At 35.7% G+C, this 23706-nt stretch overlaps 1 protein-coding gene across 2 annotated transcripts in view; it reads right to left on the reverse strand.

The window, feature by feature from the left end:
- Positions 1-11105, reverse strand: part of LOC131153335 (protein STRUBBELIG-RECEPTOR FAMILY 8) — a 56288-nt gene extending 45183 nt beyond the window's left edge. The window contains exons 1-11 of one of the 2 annotated variants that reach the window (XM_058105568.1): positions 10766-11105; positions 10165-10297; positions 9992-10063; positions 9848-9889; positions 9633-9704; positions 9437-9508; positions 2355-2426; positions 2179-2244; positions 2032-2097; positions 1616-1935; positions 600-856 (exon numbers count right to left, since the gene is read on the reverse strand). In XM_058105568.1, coding sequence (XP_057961551.1) covers positions 600-856; positions 1616-1935; positions 2032-2097; positions 2179-2244; positions 2355-2426; positions 9437-9508; positions 9633-9704; positions 9848-9889; positions 9992-10063; positions 10165-10297; positions 10766-10892 — 1299 coding nt within the window. In that variant the 5' untranslated portion in view covers positions 10893-11105. Of the gene's footprint in view, positions 1-599; positions 857-1615; positions 1936-2031; positions 2098-2178; positions 2245-2354; positions 2427-9436; positions 9509-9632; positions 9705-9823; positions 9890-9991; positions 10064-10164; positions 10298-10765 lie in introns of both variants that reach the window. The other variant, XM_058105566.1, reaches the window with a different exon arrangement.
- Between the last annotated feature and the right edge of the window lie 12601 nt (positions 11106-23706).

Raw genomic sequence — 23706 nt, forward strand, 5'->3', positions numbered from 1 at the left:
TAACACCCGCGTCTCCCGCGACCCGCGACACCCGCGACCGTTTCGCGACGTTACCCGCGACCGCGATTTCGAACCATGCTATTGAGGGCTGCATTTTAACCAATGAAATGGAACCTAAAAGAAGGCAGGAGTGCGAACCCACATTAAGACTTGTAACACATTAACTAGATACTGTTTTACAAAGAAAGAAATCATGCATAACAAATTGCAATATGAAATTTCAGTACCAACACTCATTATCTGAAATATGTCAAAACCAGTCTCCATTACAGATTCATAGTTCTAGACATGTCTTAACATGTAAACAACATTTATCTTTTCTAGTCATAATATTTGGTCTTAAAAGATATGCATTCAATAATAAAAAAAACCGCAGCTAAATACTCATCTCATGTATCTATTAAATCACTAATAAATATAAAAACAAAAAACTATTCAGTTTGAAGATTTAATAAATATAAAAACAAAGAACTATACAGTTTAACTGTTACTTTTAAAATGTATTTTTAATTATAAAATTCATCTTCTAAAAAAATTTTGATCAATTAAAAAATCTGAAAGACACAAACCAAAAGAACTTGCATGAATTTTAAATATACCTTTCCATTGGGAAATTCAGCTCTGTAAACACGACCGAGGGAACCTTCACCAATAAGAAATTCTTGACTAAAGCTATTAGTTGATGTTTGGAGGGAAGCAACTGTATATGAAGTAGCAGTTATGGGGGACTTCACTCTATTTCCAGTTCCATTTTTCCCATGTACCCTTTCAACCATCAATTTTTGAGCCGGTTGGGGCTTCAAATCTGTCACAGTAACCACATGTTTTGCCCTCCGCTCTTGCATCTCTGTATTTACTGAAACACAGCACCGAATGTATCAAACGGAATTGCTTATTATAGACCAAAAAAAAGCACTACACATCAGCTATTGAATAATTAATGATAAAATGTAAAGCAAGATGTAATAAAGAAAGTTAGAGACAAAGAAATTATGTCTAAACTTTACAGACGATTAGCATAAAATTAGTTCTACAATTTGCACTGCACGAAGTTACCAAAAGAATAAATTAAGAATGCACAAGCTTATTTAGAAAACTAAGTGGTTCTTTGGCATCCATAGAGCAATGATCTCATTACTGTTAAGAACGTACAAAGAGATTTTAGTTATTTTTTTTATACATAATTTATTTTATTCAAAACATGCCCTGCTGAATGGGATTCATGCAGCAAGCAGGCATGGTAGCTTACTTGCTTTAAGCCTTTGTTGACATGAAGACAAATGTATGTATTGCTAGAATAACAGATATCTCAACACAATTTGCAGCATTTCTGGTTGGAATATAATATGTTCACCAGCTTACCTTTTAAATCACAAAAGTTATTGTCCTTAAAGTTGCAGAAACTTGCCGATCACAGTATTTCAATAACCTTTTTTTAAAATAATTTAACTGCTTGGTGCTTAAGAAGGAAATCACAAAAAATACTTTCAACTGTTTAAGGGAGCATTCTCCTCCCAAAAAATGAGTTCAAAATCAAAAAAAAATAGGGCTATTCCCCATGAGAAAAAATGGAGAACGATGATGGCGGAGGGAAATAAAGGTGAAGAAAACCAACCCTTTTCAGTGCCAAGAGAGATACTTTCTGTAGAAGCTCTTGAATGGGCTTCCTTCCTCCTGTTGTGTACGCAAAAAACAACAGCAAACAGAGCAAAAAGAACAACAATGATAGAACCAAAAATTATGCCCACAATAGGTCCAACTTTCACCGCCTTAGTTTTTCCACTATCTGGATGGGATGATTGACCATCAGAACCAGGGGACTTTTGCATGCCAGCTCCAGAATGATTATGATAGTTATGAGATCTACGAGGAGGAGGTGACGTATACGGTGGAGGTGGAGGAGCGGGACCATTGTCAAATGAGTTTCCAACATATCTAATATATTTTTTTATATTCTATGTCAAAATTTGTGGAAATTTTAATGCCAATAAGCACATAAGCTTAATAGATAAGAGAACCATAACAGCTTACATAAAATTTGGGATTGAACTAAGTTCATGTGGTATCCATCCACTGAAGTTGTTGTATGCAACATTTCTGCTAAAAAACTTGGAGTAAGAATATCAAAGATGCAAAAAATAACAACACCAAGCTCCAGTATAAGAGTATTAAACTCACAGATTAGTCAAAGGTAATCTTGAGAGGATATTAACAGAACCAGTTAGCCGATTATTCTGCACATAGCTGACATAAATTCAGATATCAAGAGGTGTTCAAGCAAAGAGAAAAAGAAAAAGGAGAGCAGAAAAATACAAGCGGATCATTTACAGGAAGTGGCAGAATAATACACTTACATAGAAGAAATATTGGATAACGAACTAATGGATGTAGGAAGATCTCCAGTAAAGTTGTTGAAAGAGAGATCCCTGCATTCACAAATCAGTCGATGTAAACCATAGAATATTGAATCTACAGAACATCGCGGTGGTTAAAGCTTCAAACATCCATGTTGAAGGCCTCAATCATGAGAGGGATGGAAAGAGTATGGGATGGGAGATGGACTACCTCCCATTGCATAGCCTAGGCACAGTGTGGGCTTCAAAGAAAAAAAATAGTATCTAGCGGCCGCTAGTATGATAGCAATAACTTGTTGAGATCAATATGCCATTATATTTTGAAAATTTAGTGTTAGAATTTTATGGACCAGAATAGCCCACTTCGTAAAACCTGAGTTAAATTGAATGCCAGGTCTTTCAGAGTACTAAAATTTAATGTTGTGATGGTACGTAATCATCATATATAGCATTGGGCCTTATGCACCAATGGGATTATGTTAGTATGGGCTTCATGAGTAGACAGCCCTTGATTGGTAAGATTTTTCTTAGAACTCTATAAACACAAGGAGAGGTCCCTGCCTTTACCCATCAACATTGTGGTTCCTCATCAAGTCACAACTAAATGAGACGGGAAGAGAGTCATCCGCTCTATGCAAATACAAAGTCTTTAAGCCCATGACAAAAACCGCTGTCATTGATTCCGTCAAGATGTCCGAATCATAGATGATCCAACTGCTTCAACTATAATGGAAGCTGTGTTAGTATGTGATGAAATCATGGGTTTGAGCGTTCAACAAAGAGTGTGGGACGGGAGATGGACTACCTCCCATTGCATAGCCTAGGCCCAATGTCGGCTTCGAAGAAAAAATATATATATATATCCAGTAGCCACTAATAGAATAGCTAAAACTTGTCAAGATCAATATGTCATGATACTTATGAATCTTTGAGCATTCAATGAAAGTTTCCACTAGCATGTTTTGACCTAGATGTGGTTAGATCACCTAATTAATACTAACATTAGCCCTAGGTCCAAGAAATCAATAGTTTTGGTCTGTGCAACCAAGGTAGGGTTCCGGAGTACAATCATGCGAGGGGAAGTTACAACGTCCCCTACACACTCATTCTATTAATGGTACCTAATTAGCCAACAATTTCCTTTGAATTCAACCAAACAAACAAGACTTGTCACTTTTCCATGCGTATTGGAATACAAAATTTTAAATATAGAACAATCTCAGCCATCTTGGAGGTCATCTTCACCACAAGAATCCCAAAAGGATGCAATTGTCCCACTTCCGAGTTCCATCATATGATTGATTTCACATTTGCAAATTCAAAAGAAAGAATGCAGAAAATATGCAAAAATGCAACATCACCTAATACATTCACCAAAACTCAAAGTAATTAACTAGACAAAATGCATCTTAGAATAAGATAAATGAGGTCTAAATACCCACCCCTAGTTCCATTTGGGGTTATACACGCATGCAGAAGATGATAAGTCGGTGATAAATAATGCAAAACGACATACACAACACATGAATTGACTTCAAAAGATCATATATATATCGCCTGATTTGGGCTTGTTCTGAATTTTTGAGCATTTTTTTTTAATTTTTCCTGCACAACGATGACAAGTACACAACAGAATGACAATGAGAGATACTCATATAAAAAATAACTGACACAAGGAAAATGATGAACCCAGCAATAGTGACATATTACAAGCATTCAGGATTACTAACTAAACACAAAACAAAACCAAACATACAAGCATAAATTTTGAAAACTATCAGTATAGATTTCAAACTAAGATAACACTAATATTAGAGAACCTTGACCAGAAATGTTATTAACTAACATACTAGTTTCAAAACAATAATTAAGACACATTGATTTTTTTAGCATAAACACATAGATTTTTGAAGGCCAGAACACTAAATTCCACTAATTTATGCATATTAAAGGCACTAACTGAATCATATACATGAAACATTAACATGTTCGCATTTAGACATCTATAAGACCAATTTTCAACATTGATAATGGCAACTGGTTACATGCATCCATTCATATCCTAACAACCCACACACATGTCTATCCTATTCACAAGTACTCCCCACATACTCTCACAAAGGTCATTTACATACAACACACAAATGCATGCATGCCACATCATCCATGCATTCACACGAGTGCAGGTATTGCATAATCATGCACACTCGCAAGTTAATTGACATGGCACCTTCTAATGCCACGGTTGGCCATTACACACATCCACTCCAAAACACACACACACACACACACGTGGATTTAAGCATGCATTCACACAAATCACAACCTGCCATGAGCCCATACATCCAGTCAAGCATTCTTCAAACAGTATTAAACTCCATGCACGCAACCATAATGCACACACCAACACACCAGAGTCATCCATACACCACCTGACTATGCACTCTATGTTCACCCATATGCACTTTATGCAAAATGGACACTTAATGCATGCACTGCAAAGCAGTGCCTGCATACACATTTGTGCACAAACTCACGTGGATTTAAGCATGCCTACTTAAACTGGCTGGAGAGAGAGAGAGAGAGAGATTACAAAGACAGGAGGTGATGGATGAATTTGGCTTACCAGAAAACCAAGCACAGGGGAGGCAGAGGGCTTACAAGTAGTTAGAGAGAACGATATAGAGAGAGAGAGAGTCAAAGTTTCTGCTCTATTTTCCAGGTGTGAGGGGGTTTTATAGGGGACATAGGACTGCGTAAGGACCAGGAGGAAGGGCCCTGAGGCTGAGGTTCACCGAGCAACAGGGGAGACCTAGCAGGGCTACCATTGCTGGAGAGGCTAAGCTCAGGAGCCCCCCTTACACTAGGACGGAGCCTTCGGGGAGTGGAAGGAGGGAAGGGGAGAGTTGACATTCCCTATTAGATGATTAGAGTGAGGAAGGATGCAAGGATTGCATGGGAGAACCTATCGAAAATCATGGAAGAACACACAAGAAGAAGGGTGATAGGGGGTGCCCAAAACAACTTTGTTTTTGCACCCCTCCATTTATTATATTTTTTTAAATTTCACTTTACAAATGGTGCCATTTCACCCTGCCAAGCACCTATGCATGGGCAGCCATGAACCAATTTTCATCTGAATTTTTTTAGAATTTTTTTTGAAGGAAATCACCAATAATGCTTGGAAAACACTTTAATTCCAAAAATAAAATAAAATAAAATAAAAAATAAAAAACCAAAAAAAGATTAAAAAAATGAATAAGAAAAACCCTAAATAAATAGGGGATTTATCAATTATCGTGTAATGAGACTCAAAGCTCCCTGGACCATTCTGCTAAAACCACAAGAAACAGGTAAAAAGGGTGAAAAGATCATGAAACAACATAAAAGACGTAGGGATAGAGAAATTAGGATTTCAAAGTGTCCTGCTTTTTGACTTAGTTTCCAAGTTAGCCCAGGTAAATTTCAGTGCTAACAGCAACCCCCTTTTCTTCATTCCTTCACTTAAAAGGATGCAACAAAGTTAAGAACTGTAAGAAATTCTGCCCTGGGATAACATTGGACAGTAGCAAGGGGAAACAAAAACTTCAAAGAAGTGGAACGGATGATATTACGCAAAAAGAAAACGCAATGGCTAGACATCTGCCTACCATCTCCATGCAGAAGAAACAGTGTAAGAGCAACGGCCGGATGGTTTGCCTACCATCTCTGCATGAAAGTAGGAAAGAAGATGCAATCGTTGGACAGATTGACCATAACATTGGCATAATGAAAAAAGTAGTGGCTAGATTGATCAAGTACCATCTCTGCACTGAGGAAGAAAGAAGACATGGTAGCTGGATGAATTGTCTACTATCCCAACATAAAAGGAAAAGATGCATTGGCTATTGGCAGGACAAATGTCTGTCATCTTTGCACAAAAGGAAGACACAATGTATGAACGGATTGCCTATCATCTTGGCACAAAAGGAAAAGATGCAGTATTCTGCATGGACTTCTTACCATCTACAATAAGCTGCAGCGGTTGGACAAACTACCTACCATCTCTATGTAAAAGGAAAAGACACAATAACCATCTCTGCCCGAAAGGAGGAAAGCCATGTCTCTGGAAAAAGAAAAGATGCAGTGGCTAGACGGACTGCCTACCATCCCAAAGGAAGAAAAAGGACAAAGCCATTGGATGAACTGACTACCATCTATACGTAAAGGAGAGATGCAGTTGCTGGACAACTATCTACCAATTATGCAGCAATAAGGGAAATAGGTAACAAATTGACATCTAGAAGAGGTGCAATATGACAGCGTGAAGTTGTAACATGTTAAAAATTCCGGAATCAGAGCCTAAAGTTCAAACGTGTGGGAAGTGCAATGATGACAGATCGAAACAGCAATATGTCAACATGAAGGTATGATGAGCAAAGCTGCAAGATGTCAAGAATAGTGTTGGACGAAATAATGTAATTACCAATGACAGAAAGTGCCAGAAACTGCCAAAAGACAACCACAGAATTCAGAAATGAGAAAGTGAGTTGAGAGAGTTATGGGAGAGGAAAGAAGAATATGGGACGTTGGAGGAGTTGCTGGCCAGAAACTGCCAAGAGACAGCCACAGAATTCAGAAAAGAGAGAGAGTTGAGAGAGTTATGGGAGAGAATAAGAAGATGGAAGGTTGGAGGAGTTGCTGGACAGAAACTGCCAAGAGACAGCCACAGAATTCAGAAATGAGAAAGAGGGTTGAGAGAGTTATGGGAGAGAAAATAAGAAGTTGGAAGGTTTGAGGAGTTGCTGGACAGAAACTGCCAAGAGACAGCCACAGAATTCAGAAATGAGAAAAAGAATTGAGAGGGTTATGGGAGAGAAAAGAAGAAGATGGGAGGTTGGAGGAGTTGCTGGCCAGAAACTGCCAAGAAACAGCCACAAAATTCAGAAATGAGAAAGAGAGTTGAGAGAGTTATGGGAGACAAAAGAAGAAGATGGGAAGTTGGAGGAGTTGCTGAACAGAAACTGCCAGAGACTGCCAAGAGACAGCCACAGAATTCAGAAATGAGAGAGAGTTGAGAAGAGGGAAGATTGCTGCTGGCAGCAGGGGATTATGGACAGGACAGGAGATCAGAAACAGAGAAAAAAGAGGAAGCAGCAACAGAGGGAGCAGAAGTTACAGAACAAAGGAGAGAAGGAAAGAAGAAGAAAAGGGAAGAGAAGAAGCAGCAGCAAGAAGGGAGGGAGAAGTCACAGAACAGAAGGGGAGAAGAAAAAAAGAAGTTGCAACAGAGGGAGATAGAAGTTGCAGCACAATAGGGGAAAGGAAGAAGGGAAAAAGAGGGGGGTAAGAAGAAGATTGAAAAGATGGGGGAATTGAAATGGAAGAAAAAGATCATGGTTGGGCTCTAATACCAAATGACGCAGGGCATCAAGGTTCTGCAGCCATGGAGAAATTAGAAGAGAGGAAAGAAAGGGAAGGGAAGAGAGAGGAGATACTACGGGGGAACTCAAGTTTAATTAACAATTCAAATTCATCAACTGCCTACAACATGGCTTTCACACACTATTTATAAGTAAGCCTCTTTACATGAAATTACACTTAAACCCCTAAAACTACATTACATACAAATGTACCCCTACTATACACAAACATTACTAACAACCCTCAAATACACATAATCTTATACTAATTAAAACTAAACACACACAATAAACTACTAACTTAACCCTACCCTTCTTAATTATTCTCTAGCAAGGATCTTCCCAAGGTCTTGCTTCTTGTCCTACATCACAGAGTCTTAAGCCCCATATAGGAATTACTCTTATGGATTCGATGGTGCAAGATATGCTTCGTCGATATTTATTCAATTTCGTGTTTATATACACGTGCACTAATTGGAAAATTGTTATTGGTGATTATTCGTGTTAAGGCTTAATATAGATTGTTGGCCCACAACTTAATTGCTTAAGCATTTAGGTAAAGTGGTATTCTAACAAGGTATCAAAGCTTGAGTTCTAGTCTCGTTGCTTGAGCTAATTGTGTGGTGTTTGAAAAGTTATTGTAGTCCCTATAATGGGAGTTATTTATCATGTTTTATCTCTCCACGTACTATTGGGCTACACATACAAGGGAGTGTTAAAGCTTTGATATACGTTGTTGACCGACAATTTAACAGCTTAAACTTTTAGATAAAGGGGTATTCTAACATGGTATCAAAGTCAAGTTACCAAGAGGTCCTAGATTCTAGTCTTGTTGCCCCCGTTTATTTTTGTTTGTTAAGAATTATCTTATTCCCTAAAATGAGTGTTGTTTATCATTTGTTTATCTCTCCACATGCTGTCAGGCTACAAGTGCAAAGGATTGTTAAGGCTTGATATATATTGTTGACCCCCAACCTAATAGCTTAAGCCTTTATATAAAGTAGTATTAAAACAATTCTAAGGGAAATTCATCGTTTAGTTCACCAATTCAAATTTTATAGCTCTGTAGATATTGCGTGGGTTACTCGGCCAAACATAGAAAAGTAGTATTCTTTTTTATCACTATTTTTAAAGCCATAGAAGATAGTGTTGTATATAGGGTGCACAAAGAATATAGTAAGGAATGAGGGTGCCCCAAGAGTAACAATAACGTGTTGCGCGCCATACAACAAAGCTAACCTAAAACTTCTTAACATAGCCACTCTGCCCACAACCCAAAAGACGCCTCCCACCACCACGTCATGCCACCCCCAAAACTCAATTTAGCCACCTTCAATCATTATTAATTTGTGCAAGTGGAATGGGAGAACCATTACATTCAAAACATTAAATTACATAACAGAAGGTGTAGGGGAAAGTCAAGAATATAAGTCCTCAGAATTTCTAAATGGGATACGCCTAAAGCCACATTTTATTCATTTGATTATGCATGTAAGATTAGCATCAATGCACACTTAGCATCCCAACCAAACAATTGTAATAGTGAATCTAAGACACACCACAACATTTGTTCAATTGGACAAGATTATAAATTTCCAAGCACATCCATGATTTTTATTTAAAAAAAATTAAGAGACAGAAACACAAAAGCAATAAACATGTGTTTAGTCAGTATCTTACAAGGTTGAAAGGCCAGCGAGTTTAACAAATATATCTCCAATTGACTGGGTAAGCAAATTATTACTGAAATTCCTAAAATCAAGAAGATTAGTGTTAGGAACAGGAGGGACTCCCAAATGCAACTCGAGTGTTCACATAAAATCAAATAAATAGTTAAATATACCAAATTTTGTAGCATTCAAGACAAGCCACTCACAGAGAATTAAGAGAAACCATTGCAGAAATGGAATAGGGAATGTTCCCACTTAAGTTATTGCTTGCAAGATTTCTGCATTGTACAATAAATAAGCAGTTCCTCATGAAGCAATTGGATTAGAAAAAAAAAATCAACAAATGACAATAAATTACCAGGAAAAAAAAAAGGGTCAACAAATGACAAGAAGTTACAAGTTTGTAAGATTTGGAGGTAACTGATATGGGATTCCATCGTGAATGCTGTTGGCACTCATATCTCTAGCAATTGAAAACAATTTCATAAATTAACACAAAAGGCCATACGAAAAAGCTAAAATTTCCATATTTCAAGGAAGGAAATACAACAACAAATTTTCTTACAATGTTCTTAATGACATAAGGTCAGAAAGCAAATATCCCATTGTCCCACTCAGCCCTAATCCAGAAATCTGACTGTCACAGGCAAGAACATAATACACCCATTTAGCAAAATCAAAACGATATAAAAACAACAAAATGCAATACCAAAACAACTCGGTAGCATAACTCCATACATGGAAACAACAGAAGAACCCTCACAAACAACCCCTCTCCATGACTCTCCACAAGGATCGCCACCACTGCTTTTCCAACCAGTTAGCTGAGCAGGGCTGTTCAATGTGGCGTACATAACCCGAAGAGCTTGAGCTGCAACACACCCACATAATACATATATAAACGTACAAAAAAACAACTTGGACACTAAAACGAAGAAATGAACAGCATATTGACTGCTAAGAAAATGTATGAAAAAAGAACAAAAAATCATACACAAAAAAATAAAGAAATGAACGGCGCATAAACATAACTTCTCCGCTTGGATGCGAAGAAAATGCATGAAAAAGGAAATAATGTTTTAATTACTCTATTTTCATCAGCTTTCTAGCCAACGAAACGCACCACATAAAAGCTAACTACAGCATTAGAACAAAATGAACCACGAAATCAAATATTCACAAAGCTAATGCCCATTTGTTGAGCTCACTACATATGATCTCATCTCACTACCTCAGTGAGTCAACCTCAAGTGAACCAATCTTAACACACCAAAATCTAATCAATCAATCGCAAGAGAGCAACAACTACTTGATCAGAGCAAAGAAAATACGAGACTACCATCAGAAGGATTAGTAGCACCCCGAACGAGAGGCAGAGCAAAGATCGTCGCACTAAACACAAAAATCGCGACCTTGGCAGCAAAACGACGAGCGGAGAAAAGAGAGAGAGCTCTGTACTCCGCCATTAAAGGCGCTTATAGTGATTTACAGCTAGCAAATATGCAAGATCGACATGGAAGTGAAACTGAAGAGAAAGCGAGGGGCTGGAGAGGGTCTTCTCTCTGGCTTGTTCAGACACTACCGGTGAAGAACAGGACATAAGAGTGAGAACGAAATGAGACGCGATGCATGTTGGCGTGACGAAGAGAGAGACGGGGGCCGTGTCGGCGAAAAAGGACGTTTAAAATTTTGGAGTTATTTACTTAAATATTTAGATTTGTTATAAAATATGCAGAAAAAATAAATAGAAATAAAAAGAGACATATTTACGTTATTCGGCTATCTCTACTCCACGAAAGATGAGATCAAAAATTCCACTATTTTGAGAGGACTATATGATAATTTGAAATCGGTCTTTTACAAAATTTCAGAATCGATCTTATACAAAATATTTCTAATCTTTTATCTTTATTTTTCTTCTTTTTTCTATATGTCTACTTACTTCAAACATGTAATATGTGTGTTCCAAATGTGAGGGGAAAGAGTACCTATTATAGGACAATAAGGATAGTAAAACATTTATTAGGGTGGAAGATAAATGAGTGAAAGATAAGGGGTGACATTTATATTTTTCATAACACTTCTCCTTTGATATCACTCATATATTAACTCCTTCAAGTAAAATTTTTAAGATGTCTCATTTCGATAAGATAAACAAATTTTCTTGAAGGTTGTACTATACAAAGTTTTGGTAAATAAATATGCTAGATTATCACTTTATCAGATCTACTAAACATTTATATCATAATTCTTCTAAAGTTCATATGTATAGAAGAATTTTGGAGAGATATATTTTGTTATGTTACCCTTTATATATTATTCTCTTAGTTTAGTTATACATGCAACATTGTCTTCATATGAAGTCGTTGGAATATCCTTAATTTATTGAAAACCGCAATTTGCTTGGATACGAGAAAACATTTATCTTAATCATATGCATTCTTTACTAGTTACGTGGATAGCTAGTGTTTCAGAATGATTAGAGGATGTTGTTGTAATCGTTTATTTTACTGATTTTCAAGATATAGCAATTTTTTTTAAAATAAATACATGTCCAGTTTGAAATTTAGCATTACGTGAATCAGATAAATATCAAGCATCTGTATATCCTACTAATTGAGATTTAGAATCAAATTAGTATAGTAAACCCAAATCATATGTACCTCTCAAATAACATAGAATGTGTTTAATTTCATTATTGTACCGCCGAGTAGGAACAGAGCTATATCTTACTAGTAGATGTACAGAAAATGTAATGTCAAGTCTTGTACAATTGGTCAGATATATTAGAGAGTCAATAGCACTTAAATACAGTACTTCAGGACCAAGTAATTTCTCCCCCTTATCATAAGGTCGAAATTGATTCTTCTTAACATCAAGTGATCGCACCATCATTAGATATCCCAAATGATGAACTTTGTCCATATAGATTTGCCTTAATATCTTTTCGGTATATTTAGATTGATGAACAAGAATTCCATCATTTACATGTTTAATCTATAGGCTAAGATAATATTATGTCTTTCATAAATCTTTCATCTCAAATTCTACCATTAAATAATTAGCAACTTTAGTGAGCTATTCAGAAGTCCTAACTAAATTCAAATCATTAACATAAATAGCAATTATAGCAAATTTGTATTCTGATCTTTTAATAAAAAAGCATGGACAAATTTAATCATTTATGAATCATTATTTCACAAGGTACTCACTTAATTGATTGCACCACATGCTTCCAAATTGCTTTAATCCATTTAAAGAACGTTGAAGTTTAATTGAATATAAATTTCTGGATTTTACTTTAGGCAATTTTAATCATTTAGGGATTTTCATATAAATTTAATTTTTCAACTATCCATATAAGTATGTTGTTACTATGTCCATAAGACGCATACTCAGTCGTTCAACGACTGCTACCTCGATTAAGAATCCGAAAGTGATTCCATCATTACGGGCGAATATTTCTCCTCATAATCAATTTTGGGTATTTGCGAGAAGCCTTGTGCTACAAGCCTTGCTTTATATCAAGTAATTTCATTATTTTCATTTCTCTTGTACACAAATACCCATTTGTACCCAACGAGTTGGACATTTTCTAGTATATGGACTATAGGTCAAAAAACTATTCTTTTTGATAGAGACTTTACTCACTCTAAAAATGAGCATGTTGACCTCGTAGGTCATACCCGATTTTGATAATGACAAATACTCAAGTATTTGATGACTATCTAGTTTGTGCGCAAGTTTATGTTAGCAAATCAATTAATGGCGCATGAAGTAAAGCCCAAAGATCCTGAAGATTATTTTATGTTATAATTTATATCATTATTCAATTAAAGTCTGTAATAGTAATTATAGGAAAAAATGTCTATAATAATCTCTCCATATCACGCATATAGATTTGTTATAAGCTCACAAACCTTAGAAAGACCTCAGGTCCCTACACAAATGTACAAAATAGTCCCCATAATCACTTACATTGTAGTGATCCTAAAAATATATATATATATAATAAAAAATTTAAAAAAATTAAAAAATTAATTAAATCAAAATTAAAATTAAATTTTTTTAAAAAAATAATAATAAAATTAATTAATTAAATTATTATTATTAATAATTAAATAATATAATATAATATTATAATGATATATATCTATATATATATATATATATATATGATGTATATCTTGTGATTCTTTACGAAGAAGAATTCCAGAGGAAGGGCGTAGCCCCCCTCTCCTCGTCTCCTCTCCCCCACTCTCCTCCATCTCGTCTCCGTTATTTAGCCAATCAAAAATCTGAAAATACCGTTAGGTTATGCTCGCCGCCATCGACATTTCTATCGGAACGGATTTGTTGTGGGAGCGACGTAGGCATATCTCCTAGGGTAAGGTCAAATATTAAACTTACCTCAATTTCTCTTAAACTATAAGCCCCATTAACGAATGGAAATTTTCAGGAGACTCGTGGGGAGATTCTTTACAATCTAGCTAGAGTGGGTTTTCAAATTTGAGTTCCGAGGTAGGGGTGAGCATAATTCGGGGAAAACCGAATTAACCGACCAAAATTGGTCGGTTCGGTTCAGTTAAAAAATTCGGTTCGGTCAGTTCGGTTATGTTTTCCAATATTTCGGTTAATCAGGTTTCGGTTCGATTAATGGAGAATATTAATTCGGTTAACCGATTAACTGATTTACGAATTAATTAAATTTTAAATATAAATTAGTAAATTAAAATCCGATTTCACTCATTCCCTTTCATACTCTCAATCTCTCACTTTCACAATCTCACTGCTCTCAGTCTCAGAAGTCATAACTCGTAAGGCCCTCACTGCCTTTCTCTCGCTCACCCGAGCTCGAACCTCTACACCACCAGGCACCATCTTCACGCGATGCCTTCGTCTGTGTCCATCTCCATCGTCGTCGCGTCGTCGACCATCATCACCAACACAGTCACTGCTCTCTGAAGTCGGAAGCCATCGCCATCGCCTTTCTCTCGCTCACCCGAGCTCGGTCCTCTGCACCACCAGACACCATCCTCACGCGATGCCTTCGTATGTGTCCATCGCCATCGCCGGCCATCATCACCAGCACAGTCACTGCTCTCTGAAGTCGGAAGCCCTCACTGAGTCACTGCCTCTCTCTCGCTCACCTGAGATCACTACTCGGCACCACCATCTTCACGTGATGCCATCGCCTGCACCCATTACCATCGCTGTCGCCACTGGCCAGCCATCGTCACCAGCACACAAGCTCCCTCTCATTCTCATTTTTCTTCTCTCGTGCACCGACCAGCTCACTAAGAACCACGCCTGACTCCTCATCGTCATCAGCATCAAGCTCACCCGAGCTCAATCGTCTCCCCCGACTCCTTCCTAACTTCCCCCTTCCCTTGTTCTGGATTCACCTTCCCAATTCCCCCTTCCCTCATTTCTCAATTAAATTAGGTTAACCGAATTACCCGAAAAATAAATTCGATCAGGTTCGGTGAGGTGAGGCCCAATGGTTCGGTCGGTTCGGTTAACACTATTCTTTAATCGAAATTTTTGGTTAATTCGATTAATTAACCGAATTTGGCCGAACCGACTATTTGCTCACCCCTATTCTGGGGTACCAATCCTAAATTAGGGGTAAGTTTGATAACTTAGGCTTTTATTAGGCTATTTAGGGTATTCAAAACTTAGGAAAATTTTAGGAAAAGTTACTCTAGGAATTATGATGAATAATATGATGAAATTTGAATTTTAGGGTTTGGGGGTTTTTAAACACTTGGGGCGTAGGCCAGGGTGCTAGCGGGCTTTTTCAGGAATCAGGTAAGGGGATTAAGTTAAGTCAGTAATTTTATGACACTTGAATCAATTTAATTATTATGTTTATATAAATTTATTTATTTATTTATTTATTTATTCATTTGGGAATTTAAAAACAATTTTGAAAACTAACCATTCGAAACGAATTTTACAAACCTGGGATATATGGTATGGTGTTTTTGAATAAAATGAACGGTGGAAAGATGGTTTGTTTATATGGATATTTTAAAATATGAAAAATCGTGTGCCAGATGATTTAATTTACATGGATTATTGTATATCTAGAATTGGGATTTTGAAATACTGAATTGGTTGAGAAATATTGGAAATGCTTGTGAAAATACTTGAACTATTTATGAAATGCAGGAATTTGAACTAACAGCCAATGGTCGGGTATTATTTGATTGGCCAAGGGCCAGGATTATTATTTGACGGCCAAGGGCCGAGTTTTAATTTATGGCTATACGCCGGATTGCATTTTGTGGTCGGGGGCCAAGTTTTTTGGAATAATAGGAAATATATGTGAATTAATATTTTAAATGGTGATTTCTATTATCTAAATTGCATGATATGCTTTAGGAACCCTGGGGACCAATGTATTGTGAGTACGGTACCATTGCTAGTTTGACCATATGCACCCACACTATCTGGATAGAAGTGTAGGGGGTCCAGCCGATTGCCTACGTGAGGTTGAAGTAAGGGCGTCGGACCTATAGCTTTGTTGTGGATGCCTGCAGATGTGTTTGCAGAGGATGTTGTTTTTGACTTTATTTGGGCTAATCACCTAGACTTGGTCCAGCTTTCGGGCCGCACAACCCATGCCATGGAGAAGAAAATTGCATGTTTATCACAGGGAGTGTCTTATATGCATAACTATTAATTCATGTGAATACGGTTAATTAATAAGATAATTTCGAGAGCTTATTGAGAAAGGTGAGTGCCCTAGTAGCAGTAATGGTACTAGAGCAGAGGGAAGCTACTTGTATGGGCGGGTAATCTTCCCTATCCTCGGCTAATTGTGTGTGTGAGTGTAAAATAAGAATGTTTTCATAAATGTGTTTATTTATTTAGTGAACTGGTTATTTTCTGTACACTAAATGCATGCTGGCCACACACTAACATTAACTTAGTCTTTCCCTTACTAAGTTGTGCCTCACCCCTACTTTACAAACTGTATTTTCAGGGAATCCTAGAGATTGGGTCTAGCAAGCTAGAGGAGCCGGGCTAGTGGTGTAAATTTTATATAGGTAGTGTGTAGATAGAAATTTTATTTTTGTTTAGTTTTATGGGATGTAATTGTGTGAAAACGGATATATTTGTGTATAAAGATAGTTAGAGCTTTGGTGATGTAATTTGAGGATTTTATATTTTATTTCCGCTTTGTATGTGTGTTTTATATTCGATGAATAAGGTATCGGGTACACTGACGTCACTAAAGTAGCACTTTGGGCCCACGTGGCTGGTCGAGGGCGTTACATACATTATCAGGGGAATCAATTGAAATGAATTGGACTTAATAGGCAAAAACTGTGAGAGGTTGGGCAACCGAACTCGTAGTGTTCAAAACACTTCAGGCGACTGAACCATTGACCATTCAGATGTTTTACTTGGTTTTAGGCAAACGAACTTAAATGACCGCACCGTCCTGGGGCAACCGAACCGTGCTCTGACCTTTCTCACAAACTCAGTAGCCCAAACATATATGTTCAAAATAGTCTCGGGTGACCAAACATATGAGTTTGGTTAACCGAACTCTTGTACAGGCGACCGAATCGTGGACTCTTTGGAAATTGCCTCGATTTAGCCAACCGAACCTTGACTCGGGCACTCGAACCTTCAAAAATATTTTTTTCTACTGAGTCTGTTCGGGCGACTAAACCATGGATCAGCCACCCAAAACTCTCAGGTTGAAATAATTTTTACCACTGTTAAATAGGGTTAATTTTGTTAAATGATTTTAGAACAATTTTAATAATACCCTACATGTCCTTAACGGTTATAATTTGCCCTATTTCTATATACAGGGGCTCATTTGTGAAAATTAGAAAATGATTAGTAAGATCATTAGTGAAAAATCCTCTCAAATTCAAATAGCCTATTTTTCCTATACACATTCAAATACACTCATACACTCCTTCCTTTTATCAATCAAAGTATTGTGAGAGTTCTTAGTGTGCTAATCCTCTATTATAAATTACTTAATACTCTCATTTGTGTTGATTGTTATTGATTTTGGAGAGTTAAGCAAAAGTTTACTGACAGCTTTAACTTGATAAATCTTGTGTTGGGAAAAATTCATTAGTTCGACGATCTTTGCATTGTTATTGCAAGATTCCTTAAGTAATAATTTTTGTGTGCAAATTATTTTTAAAAGCTATAGTTCAAACAACTCTTATAATTATTTCATTGAGGAAAATATTTTTGGGTTAGTTTGAATATTTTTATCATCATCTTTGAAACCCTAATCTAATCTTGAGATTTGTTACATCTTGTTTCAAAGAAATAGCTTGACTGTACACTCTTGAGCATATTAGAGATTATACATTGCTGAGTGTTGTTTGCACAAAATCACATCACCGAACTTACAATTCCTATACTATTGATGTGTGGTTGATTGATTATACTAAGCGTATTGTAGTACATACATGCTTGTTGTGTAGAAGCATATTTTTGTGTACACAAATTTTTATATTCGTATTATTCTAGGCGTTGGCCCGAAGAGGGAGACTGGCTCTGTGGAATAGTCTCGGATTGACTTAGACTCGGTTAGGAAAGTTAGATGCACCATCCTAGTAAGGTGTAGGTTGAGATCAGCCCCGTGAATTGACCTGATTGTAACCGGTGCCTCTCCACCTGTTAAGTGAGTATTAGTGGAATCCTTAGGCTTGTGAGCTAGAGGTGGGGACATAGGCAGTATTGGCTGAACCCCGATAACATATCGTGTGTGCACTGTTTTATATTTCCGCAATTTATATTACTGCTCGTGGAATTGAAATCAACCCATGAAGAAATATTAAATACCCAATTCACCCCCCCTTTTGTGAATACGCCAAAGCTAACAATTAGTATTAGAGTCAGGTTGCATTGACTTAAACATTTTTTGCTACAGATTGGGACGACTCACATTAGTGTATCCCCATTCGGAGAGGGATAGTCACCTTCTAGTCCTTTTTTTTTTTTTGTGGTGTAAATTACACCAATTGGAAAATTCGAATTACTATGCACTTCAATCTTCAAATATCAATATGAAATAGAATTGAAGCTCAAGTATAGAATTCACTAATTCCTTCTCTAGATGAATATCAACAGTAGGAACTGAGAGTAGGATGGATTAGTAACTTAGAAATTCAGCAAATCAGATTTTATAATGAGTGAGCAAGAGAGAACAGTAAAAGCTTTCAGCTAACAAACGGAATTTTCGATTTTTTTGTTCTTGATGTTGATGTTGATTTGCAAAACCATATATTTATAGGCTTAGAAAAGTGTTTCCGTGTTGCCCTAGTTTACTTGGAGTAATTCCCAAGTTTTCATTAATTTTGGGGCTCAAGTAACCTTATTTTGAAATTTAAAACATTTAAATTTTTTTACCATTAATAGTGTTCAGACATCTGAGGTATCGAGTTCAATCGTCTGAGGTTCCTTAATGCTTTGAAAAATATGAACTAGACACAGGGTCAGACGTCTAAAGTGTAGGTTCAGACTTCTGAAGTTCCTATTCAGACGACTGAACTAATTGTTCAGACGTCTGAATGTAATGACCCGAAGAATAATGGTATTTAAATAATAAGAGAAAAGGAAATGGGAAACTAAGACAAAAAGGAAGCTTTCGCAGTCGTCGACGACGTGGCACTATGAGCTCGTCGACGAGGGTGCATTTCGTCAACGAGAAAATACTGAGAAGATATTTTTGGCAAATCTAAATTTCGTCGATGAGGGGGAGAGTTGATCAATGAGAAGCCTTCTTGACCTCATCGACGAGATGATGTGGCTCGTCAATGAAGCCCATAGTATAAATAGCCTAAAACTCGAATTTTTTTACACAAAAAATCATAAAATCTCTTTTCTCTCTCTCCTCTATGGTTTCTTGCTCCTCTCTCTTTGATTTCGGCTCCGTTAGCCGCCGGATCGACAATCTGAGGCCACCACTACGCTCCCAAGGAAGTTCTCTCTAAGTCTGTCAGAGGAGATCGCTGGTGGGACTAAGTTGAAATTCATCCATGGTTTAAGGTAAGACTTTTTATACAAAATTTGGTCTTCCCATAATTATAGAAAATGATATTCACGATAAATATTGAAGTTTAGTTCTGGGAGTTGAATGAGGAACCCTGCGAGTGCAGGACTGGTATATTTACGGGGTTTCTTTTCAGTATCAGGTAAGGGAATAAACTAAAACAGTTATTTTCCATACAAATTATTATTATTTATCAACAAATTAATTTTCAATAAAACATGTATTATGTTTGTATATTATGACGAAAATACATATTTGGGAAAACACTGCTATTATATTGAAATGTATATAAACGTATGAAATGCCAGAAATTATGATTTCATAATATAATGTATGGTTTTATATAGCAATGTGTGACATGAATATTTTTTTATTTGGGAAGTATTATGATATGACAATTTTATGAATAAAGTATGTATTCAGAAATTATGAAATAATGCAGTACATCATGGTTTCAAAATACATGATAAATGAATTATTTATTCAGAATGATATGTATGAAATGTTTGGCGCAAGGCCGTATTTTACGAATGATTTTGGCGTAAGGCCATATTTATGAAATGTTTGGCGCAAGGCCGCAGATATGAAAGAAATTGGCGCAAGGCCGTATATATGCATGTATGTTATCATAGAAAATGCTATCAATCTTTTTATGTTAAACAAGTATATTATCATGTATTATATGTTATCAGAACCTGAATGATAGTTCAGTTCAGTTACAGGAGCACGATACCGTTGCTATACAGATCAAATATATATATTTAAACTTGTGCTAACCACTCCACAAGGGGGTGGGAGATGGATAGTCGATGTGACTTTCAGTGTAGAGTTGTAGACATCCACCTGGCAGTCTGGACCAGGATGTGACGGGCCCATCGTACTTACAAACATTTTTGACTCGGTAGTGGTCAGCCAGCCATTGTCGGGTCCCGCCTTCGGGCTGCACAACCCGTCATGGGGGGTAATACATGACATCAGCTAGCTATACATCCTAGGTAAAATTTCGATATTAATAGTTATATCAGACATTTCGTGATCAGTATGAATTATAAGAAACTATGAAAGTGTATGATTATCAGTATGTTATGATGAATATTTTCTAGCATATGAAATGTATTGTATATGTATTATAACATCAAATATTCATGTTGTCACATAGCTGTATTTAGTTTATTTTTTCTTACTGAGAAGTGTCTCACCCCCGAACATTAAATAATTTTCAGGAAACCCAGAAGGATCGGCGGATCGAGGCCGCCTTTAAGTCTGTTGTTATTACCCCGCTAGGAGGGTAAGTTTTTGATCTAGGGATAGGAAACTTATGTAATGGGTTCCTAGATATGTATACATTTTTGTATTTTTGGAGATTGTACATAAACACAGTATTTTGAGATGTAGTTGACTCTGGTATTATGTATTTTGTGGTTATGAGAATGTGATTTTCATTTATTGCTTCTTAGATATCCACTGTGAATGTCATATGTGTCCTCGTTACCCACGAGTTCGGGTTGACCTTATTATTAAATATGTTTTATTATATGATTAGATAAGCAGGTTGTTACACTGAAGGTGTTCTATCTGTTCCGTGTTTCAAAAATAAAATCTTTAGTCTTCTAAATTAAATCTTCAAACGTTTGAAGAAATTCTTTAGTCGTCTGAGGATTCTCCTCAATTGTCTAGGCAGACCACTTTCAATTTATTTTTAGCTTTCAAAAAAAATATTTTTGCTCTCTTGCTTTTATTTCTTATAAAACTTTTTTCGAAGTTTAAAATAAGGTCTCTAAGTCCATAGTTAACCCTAAAAGAGCTTCAAAAATATTTCAAAAGATATTCAAATATGAAGTACTTACATAAAAACTTCTTATGACTTTAGACATTCTAAGTGCTTGAATCTTCATGCTTGTTTTTCTTTGAGCTCTCTTGCTTTGCTTTTCTTTGGCTCTTTTGCTTTTCTTTAAGCTTTGATATACTTTAAGCTCTTTAACATCCTTGCTCTCATATTCTTCAAGCTTTGATAAGTCATCCTTGAATCAATGTTTTAAGCTTCATATGATTATTCTTCTTTGAAATATAAGTTTTCATGAATCCTTTTGAACACTTGACCTTGCTTTCTCATAGTTGAGTCATGAAGTGTCATCACTTAACCAAATATGTTAAGTTCCACTTGTTTGTTAGTATCAAAACAAGATGTTAAGCCTTGTAAGGCCAACAATCTTTCCCTGTTTGATGATGACAAACAAGGAGCAAAAAATTGAGTAAGCCTTAAAAAGGCTCCCCTTACAATAAGCATCATCTTAACAAACTTAACAATATCAAGATCAATTTCAAAAACTTTTTAATTATTATGCTATTTACACCATTCAAGTTCAAGAATATTCAATATCAAATACTTCTCCCCCTTTTGATACATATATCATGTTCAATTTTTTAATACCATGCTCAATTTTTGCTCAAAACTTCTCTCCATTTTGACATCAATCAAAAAGAGTAAGATATAAAAAATAATTAAGTTCAAATAAAATCATATTTTGAGCATATAAATATCAAACATGCATATCAAGCATATGTACACACTCAATTCATTATTTTTCAATATGACATGTGTAGTGTGCTTCAATAGTCAAATAGTCATGTATATTTCATATTTGTAATTCATATATGTGTTGTAACATATTTACTAACAACATTGTCCCTCTTTGAAAATTTCATTAATTCATTAATTCGTGATACCAATTGAACTTTTGAATTTGTGATATCAATTAAAACATTAAAGAATAATACTAATTGAACATTTCATTAATTCATGATATCAATTGAGAAATTATGGAGAAACAAAACATAGTACAAGCAATAACTCATATGACTCCCCCTTAATTTAATACATTCAGTTTTGATACCAATTATGTTTTTAAATTTATCATCCCATGTTTCAAACATTGATTCATATCATGTATATGCTCATGGATACTAATATGTGGTGTGTGTGTAGGCATTTGAGGAGATGCTAGAGTAATCTTTAGAGACTTTTGTAAAGTATCCCATGTAAAGATTTTTTTTCTTTGTATTCTCAACCCCATTAAATCCTATGTCTTCTTTATTTAAGGACATTCTTTGTGCCCCAATCATTTTTTCAAGATTTTCTTTTCCTTTTGTAAAGTTATAGATGATTTTGGCTTGATCCTCAATTTCTCTCTTAAGATCATAAATTTATGAATTTTGTATATTTTTGCCCTTTCTTGATTTTAAAATATTTTTCTGATTTTATTCTCTAATTCAGAAATATATTGATCTTTCTCATTTTCCATAGAGTATTGGGATCTTAAGTCTTCTAATTCCTTCATCAACTTTCCATTATTGCTTTGTAATCTCTTGATTTTCAAATCTTTTTCTTTTTCGGCAAGATTTTTAAATTCAAACTCTTTGATCACAACTTCATTCTTATTTTCTATTTTCTTAATTTTTAAATCTTTTTCTCTTCCAGCAAGTTTAAGGGATTCTAACTCTTTCATAACTCCTTAATTCTTGTTTTTCAATGATATGTATCGTTTAGTTACATTAACTAACATCTTATGCATCTTAAATAAATCATTTTGGCGCTCTTCATAAGAGGGCATACACTCATCATTGGATTCATTAGATGAATCACTACTCTATTCATTAACCGATTTGGATGAAGAGTTTTGTTCTTCATCATCGTCCCATGCCATAAAACAAGTATAAGCAACTTCTTTGTCACTTGATTCTCTTTCTGAATTACTTGTACTCATATTGTCCCAAATAGTGGCTTTCATTACCTTTTTCTTTTTCTTTTTAGAATTTTTCTTAAGTTTTGGACAATCCGGTTTTAGGTGTCCAACTTTCTTGCAATTATAGCATGTAGGTAGTTCTTTCTTTGTTTCTTTCTTCTTAGCTTCTTCCTCGTCTGAACTTAAGTTTTGGATTTTTCTTTTGAATTTATTTTTCCTTCTTAGTATTCTTTCAAGTTTCGTGGATATGAATGCTAGTTCATTTTCATTCATTTCATCTTCATCTTCCTCACAAGAGTTTTTGTTTAAAGCTTTAAAAACAATTAATTCCTGGGTTTTAGATTTTCCACTTCTTTCATTCATAGACATTTCATATATAAGAAAGGGATCCTATGAGTTCATCTAAGGAGGTATTTTTCAAATTTATTCCTTCGGTTATAGTTATGGCTTTTGGTTCCCATATTGGAGGAAGTCCTCTAAAGATTTTACAGATCATCT

This window comes from Malania oleifera, chromosome 4 (genome assembly GCF_029873635.1).
Source record: "Malania oleifera isolate guangnan ecotype guangnan chromosome 4, ASM2987363v1, whole genome shotgun sequence".
NCBI lineage: Eukaryota > Viridiplantae > Streptophyta > Magnoliopsida > Santalales > Ximeniaceae > Malania > Malania oleifera.